The sequence below is a fragment of the Morus notabilis genome, unplaced genomic scaffold (assembly GCF_000414095.1).
Source record: "Morus notabilis unplaced genomic scaffold, ASM41409v2 Scaffold625, whole genome shotgun sequence".
Classification (NCBI taxonomy): domain Eukaryota; kingdom Viridiplantae; phylum Streptophyta; class Magnoliopsida; order Rosales; family Moraceae; genus Morus; species Morus notabilis.
Genome location: NW_010357688.1, coordinates 69712 through 76603, shown reverse-complemented (window position 1 = coordinate 76603; position 6892 = coordinate 69712). Strand labels below are relative to the sequence as shown.

At 31.8% G+C, this 6892-nt stretch overlaps 1 protein-coding gene across 1 annotated transcript in view; it reads right to left on the bottom strand.

Annotated features, from left to right (window-relative positions):
* Positions 1-812, bottom strand: part of LOC21403692 — a 2730-nt gene extending 1918 nt beyond the window's left edge. Inside the window, exon 1 of the mRNA XM_024174172.1 lies at positions 139-812. Coding sequence (XP_024029940.1) covers positions 139-714 — 576 coding nt within the window. The 5' untranslated portion in view covers positions 715-812. The remainder of the gene's footprint in view (positions 1-138) is intronic.
* Between the last annotated feature and the right edge of the window lie 6080 nt (positions 813-6892).

Sequence of the window (6892 nt, the reverse complement as noted above, 5' to 3'; positions counted from 1 at the left end):
AATAAAAAAAAAAAAAAAAAAAAAAAAAACCAACACAGAAACTGTCAAGTTTTCATAATTTGATAGAAGTTCGCAACTTTTATCTTTTTCCTAAAATTTCTTCAAAAAAAAAAAAGGGGAATAAGAAGAAAGATTTACCTTGAGAGGAATTTTGAAGAGAAAGAGCCCTAAATTCCCTTCAACCTTCGTGACAGTGTCGAAGGGAATAACTCCTCTGGCCAAATCTTCAAGCAAGTAAAAAACATCTTGAATGATCGCGAATCCATTGAGATCGAGCGTTGCATCGACATACGACGACCCTCTCGCCCTAATTTTACCTCCGTCGGAGTTCACAAACCCTAGCTCTCTCCCGCGGTAGCCGACGGAGACGGCGAGCGAGTCATAGTCGAGAGAGAAGAAGTCTCTGTTGAAGACCTTGACGGTGAGGAAGAAGGAGAGGTCGAGGGTGAGATCGGGGGACGAGTTGACTCGGACGCGGTTGAGGTGCACTCGGACGAGTTGCAGGGAGGGATCGGAGGGGTAGAGGATGAAGACGGCGGCGATGAGGAGGAGGACGGCGGCGGAGGCGAGGAGGCAGCGGCAGAGACGGCGGGATCTGCGTTTGGAGGGAGAGGGGCGGTAGTAGGGGAGGACGACGACGTTTTGGTGGTAGGCGGTGGCGGTGGGGTTGGGCGGGAGAGGAGAGTACAGAACGAAGTCGTTTTTGGAGGTCATTTTGGTAATGGTGGTCAGGTTGTGGGACGCTCCACTGTATTGGATTGTAAGATTTGTTTTTTTTTTTTTATTTTGAAAATATTACAATGATAGCCCTGATATTTTTTTTGCTAATCAATGATAGCCCTGATATTTACTAATATTAAAATAACATCCGTTTGACTGAACTTAAGTGCTAAGTAGGGGTGAAATTAAGCTGGGTAGGGTAGGGTTTTAATAAAGAGTTGGGCCGGCCCGTAATAATCGGGTTGAGATAAAAGTGGGCCGCAACAAGCTACTTGTTCTTAGAACCTGTACATCATCCGGTTATCTCGGGTCGGCCGGGTTACTTTAGGTAAACCATTAGTTTTTTTAAAAATTGAAAAAAAATTTATAAACATTTTACTTCTTAAATCAGTTATACTTGAGAAAAAACATCTGAAAAAAAAAATTGCTTCTCATTCCATTGAGAATTATGCTTCTTATCCAAAATATCATGTAAAACCAACTCTCATTTCAAGACTCTCGTGTACCTAGATAAACTAAAAGCAAATTTGCTTCTAGTCTATGGGTTTACCTCTACGAATGCTCGTACCAAAAAGCACATCCAGAAGATCACAACCAATACTTACCTTGCAAACACGACCAAATCACAAATCACAACCAACCCAAACACTTACCTTGCACAAATCACAGCCAACCCAATCTTGTCAGGGCAATTCAAAGGAGAAAAGAGGGAAAAAAATAAAATCCTACCAACCCCTTCAAATCCACCCTTGTCGCGAGCATGCCTTCCCATTGCACAGCCCAAGCCGACGAGACAAGAGAAAAGAGGGTCTGAAGGAAAGGCGGTGAGATGCGGAGGAGGAACGGCGGAGGAAGTGAGAAGAAGAAGAAGAAATGGCCAAAATCGAGAGACTCAGTCTCAGAGTCAGAGACTTGAGAGAGCAGCGCAAAGACAAAGGGGACAAAGGGGTCGAGAAAGAAAGAAACTAAGGAAGAAATAAGAAAGTAGGGCTGTAGGGTTGTTTTTTTTTTTCTTTTTTTTTTTTTAACATTAGGACCAATATCATGGTTGGCCGGGTAGGGTTTAACAGGTCAAATAAAGCCCAACCCGCGACCCTACCCGCACAGTGCAGGTTGGGCTATTTTGAAACTGAAAAAATTAATAAAAAAAGAATACCCTGTATTTTCGAATAGGGTAGGGTCGGGTAGGCCGGGTTAATCCGGTTCGGGGTGATTTCTTACACCCCTACTTATAAGTTTATTGGAAGTGTGAAAATTTGGATTGAGCTTACATGTCTTTTTATCCTGTCCACTTTTGAGTACCCAATAAAATATTATTACGTTAATTTTAAATTATTTTAATTGATATGAAATTTTAATTAACTTAACATGATATTATATGAGGGATATAAAATGAGAGAGGAATAGGATTAACATGACTAATCTAATCATTTTCAATATAAATATTTATGTTAAGAGCATATTTGACATTAAAAAGTATGAAAATGGCGTATTTAATATGTTATTTTTATTTGTACTCATGTATAGGACTATTTAAAATACTAAATTTATCTTTTGTTATAGTTATTAAGCTTTGATAGTTGTAAAATTAAACTTTTAATTTAAACATAATAAAAATACAAATGTTGTAATGATTGTATAAAAAAACAAATATATCAACTAATAACAACTAAATATTAAAGTTGTCATATGTTATATTTGATATTAAATTTATCAGTAAGTATAACACATGATAAATAAAAAATAACATTATATTGAGAGAGTAATTTTTTTATTTAAATGCTAAAATTGAGCATTACCAAATTAATTTAGTATTGTAATGGAGATACTTTTACACGATTCATGACACACTCATAATATAGACCAAATATATATGTTGTCCAATTCTTTCAAATAATTATTAGGAAATACAACACGCTGCCAACAAAAAAAAAAAAAGTTGAACAATGGAGTTTTTCTACGGTGACTTCACAACATCTGTACTGGTCTATTAAAATTTTTAAACTTTAACATTTAGAGGACGTTTGATTGATGAATTCAGAATTATTTTCAATTTATGTATATTTTTTATAAAAAAAATAATACTGTAACGAGTCACGAATCATGACATGAATCTTTAAACCAAACGCACTCTTAATTTCACAACTGGCAAATATATCAATTTAAATGTATAAGTAATCGTATTTCTATTAAAATTCATAAATTTATTGTAATTTACGTTACTCTAATATTAGAAGTTCAACAGTTCCAATATAAAATGCACAACTTATCCATTCGCGATACGGTTTCGGGAATTATCGCAGCTGAACTATTTGATAACCACTTCCACACGAAACGGTAGCTCATAATTGTTTTGATGGTCCTAAATTCAAAGTTATGATTATGAGATGATCAATATCCATTCAAAATCTTTTATCAGAAGATAAAGATAAATATAAGAAAAGTCAGAAATTTTTTTGTCTAAGTAAAGAAATTCAAGATTTCATTTGAAACAAAAAAAAAAAAAGAGAAGAAAAGGACAAGTATATACATATCAGAAAACAAAACACATAAATTAAATATATAAATATAGAATAATGTTAGGGATATTAATTTAAATATCAACTATAGTGTACTAACTGATGTGACATATAAATTGTTATTTTTTTATTAATAGGTGTTTAAAATATTATCACGTTAATTAATAAAAAAATTATATTTATTAATAAAAAAAATAACTCACGTACCATATCAATTAGTACACAAAAATTGAGTTGGTATTTCAAACTTTACTCATAAATATATTTTCAATGGGCACGTACGTAACCACCGCGTCTCATATAAAATATTCTGTTTATATTGCGAGATTGACGTTGTTTGGGGCATTACCTTTTCCCATTTGGTGATTACTCCAAAAAAAAAAATCTGAAAATGAAAGCAAAAAATAAAATAGAAATAAAAATCTGAAAACTGTTACAATCAATGAAAGAAAAGACTAAACTAACGAAGTCCTTTCAAAACTCATCCCAGCTATAACAATTATTGTCCAGAAAAACTAAAAATAAAAGTAAAAACAACTTGATAATGGATATTTTTCCACAAATACTCCTCATGCAACGATCCATCGAGTGGATGAAAATGGCCGAGGAATACAATTTTGAGTTAAGTGATGGTCTTGTGCTTCAAAACTGAACTAGCTATTTCAGTTTTATAGAGAATCTTTTGGTTCTTAATTGGATTGAATTCGGAACTTATACCATAATAAATACTTTGATAGGTGCTAATCTCATCGTTTGATTTGAGAGAGAGAAATCCAAGAAGTAAAAATGACTGAATGTTACCAATATAATAAGCTAATATCAATCCACTGTTTCCTAAACATATATATATATATATATATAATAAGCTAGTAAGATATTTAAATATGTATTTATGTAGATATACATATATATATATATGTATATTCTAGAAATATATGTTTCGAAAGCATAGTAATAGCTATTTTGAGAGAGGGAGAAAGAGACATACATAGCCCACAGAACATTAATTAGACAGGAAAGGATATATAACAAGCTATATAGATATATGTATATATATCTCGTCACAACATGAAGTACAGTTAAAACGGGTACAACATCACAAGTACTGTATATCCATAATCCAAGTAAAGAGAGCTTAAAATTAGTTAAAACCCACCACACCTTTACTTGTTTTTTCACAATTGAGCAAAATTAAGTTTATTAAAATAAAATGAAGACTACGTACATACCACCCAAACTCTTATTGTGTCAAACAAAACATGCCCATAGATTCGTCAAGTGGACTCAACTGACTTGGGAGAGAGAGAAGCCACGGACTTATTGGCAGGCATGGAGTTGGAACGCTTCATCGTCGCCAGTGATCGGTGAAACCGGCACCGGAATGAGCCTTGGTGCGACGTCGGCGAGCACAAGCAATATTGGCCTTTAGGGGAATTAGCCGCCGGTGCTTCTCCACTGCCGCTCTTCGGGGACGGAGTTGAGACTGTGAGACCACCATTGGAAGCCATGTTTTGCAAGAAAGAGGTAAGGGCTCAAATGAGAACAAGTCGACGCCCATTTATAGTGATATATATATATATATTATAATGGTTATTTTAATATTTAATCATTAATAGATATTATTATTTTAATGATAAGATATTGACTTGAAGATTATAATAAAATGAATAATGGGCTAAAAAATATTTATAATAATAAATAAGATTGTATTCTTATCATTAAATATCATAATTTTTAATATTTAACCATTAATAAATATTATTATTTTAATGACAAGATATTGACTTGAAGATTATAATAAAATGAATAATGGGCTAAAAAATATTTATAACAATAAATGAGATTGTATTCGTCATAATTTTTTTTTATTTGATGGTAATTACTTATCAAAACTCGAATGTGTATATATATATATATATATATGGGAATAGTACGAAAGGAGATATGAAAGATGTCATGTGGCAGAAGAAGTTAAAACACGGGTTGCTTTTTGAACACAGTGTGTGGTCCATATTGTAAAAGTAAATGTGTGGTTCAATGATTGTTCAAGTACAATTACGGTTTTGGTCTAGCTAGTTCCACAGAGCTTCTTGTTTCACTATATATATATATATATATATATATGCACACAACAACATCTACAACAGCATTTTTCTATAAAATATAGTCTATAGCCAATGAGAGCAGTAACTAGCGTGCTCTTGCTTATCTTAAAAGCAATAACAATACTAAATTGGGGCTTGAATTGATAGCTAGCTTATTGATGACTATGTCAAATTCCAATTATCTAAAACCATTAAAAAAATCAGAAATATATTTATTTTTACACAATTGGAGTGCTTAATTTCAACGAGATTTTATCCTCAGGAAGCGTGAGGTCACAGAATTGATAACCACAATCAAGTGGCGCCCTTTGATTCTTCTTCGGCCTTTTTGTCCATACCAAAACTACCCATATGGAACTTTGATATCTCTCTATTCATTTCTGAGGAGATGGAAACATGGTTTTTGTTAGATTCCCAATATATGGTACCAAGCACACGTAAGTTTCTCAGGATAATGACTTTGGAACAACTTGGAAGTTGGAAAGCAATTTCCAATTCATTGACAGTTTTTTGTTTTGTTTTTGTTTTTGTTTTTTTTTCAAAATGTACAGGTTCAGTCTAATCATATGGCAAAACAAATATGATTTGGAAATATTTTTGGTGATACATTATAATAGGTAAAATCCATGTGATATCCAAAATTTTGTCAAATTAGTTAATGCCTAATCACCTCTATAGTTAATTGGTACCTATGTGTTTCGATAATATAAAATAAGCATCTTGTGCTTTAAGAAATATCCTCCAATTAAGTACTTTGATGTCGTTTTAGATAGAAGATATCATTTCTCTCCTTTCAATCTAAACCCATTAAAAGGGAAAATATATATATTTTTTAAAGAAATACCAAACATTATTTTAATTTTTTTTGGACTTCTTTTTTTTTTTTTTTTTTTTAAGGAATTTTTTTGGACTTCTATATTACAGAATACTTAAAAGTGCATAACAGAAATTTCAACTATTCAAAGGGCATTTTGTTGAGTATGGTATGCCGAATTCGTAGTATCCAGATACTGAGCTACTAATTCGATAATTCAATAAACTTTTACATTCAATAATCTCCTCCAATAGTTTCTTTCATTTCACTCTTCTACCTTATCATAAGTGGCACAAGTAATTGAAGATAAAAGAATTGTACACGATAGGGTACCAAAAGAAATACTTTATCAATATAATATCATATTGTATATTTTTGAATCGTTAAAAAAGTTAGATCAATCATATCAGAACTAAAAAAAAGTATAAAAACTTGATGAGTTAAGATAAGAAATCCGTAGCATCGATAGAAGATCACAGCTTAGTTTAATAGTGTTGTAAATTTTAAAAAAATTACTTTTAATTGTGTTGAAAAAAAAATAGTTGATATAAAAAGTAGTCAAGTGTTTAGTAAATTATAATTATAATAGTTGTGTTAGTTCTAAAATTAATATAATAGTATTAGTAAATTATGAAGATGAATTGCTGTGGATAGTTAAAAATTACGACTATATTATATTATACTATAATATAATATATATAATTACAATATAATATATATTTATTATTATATTT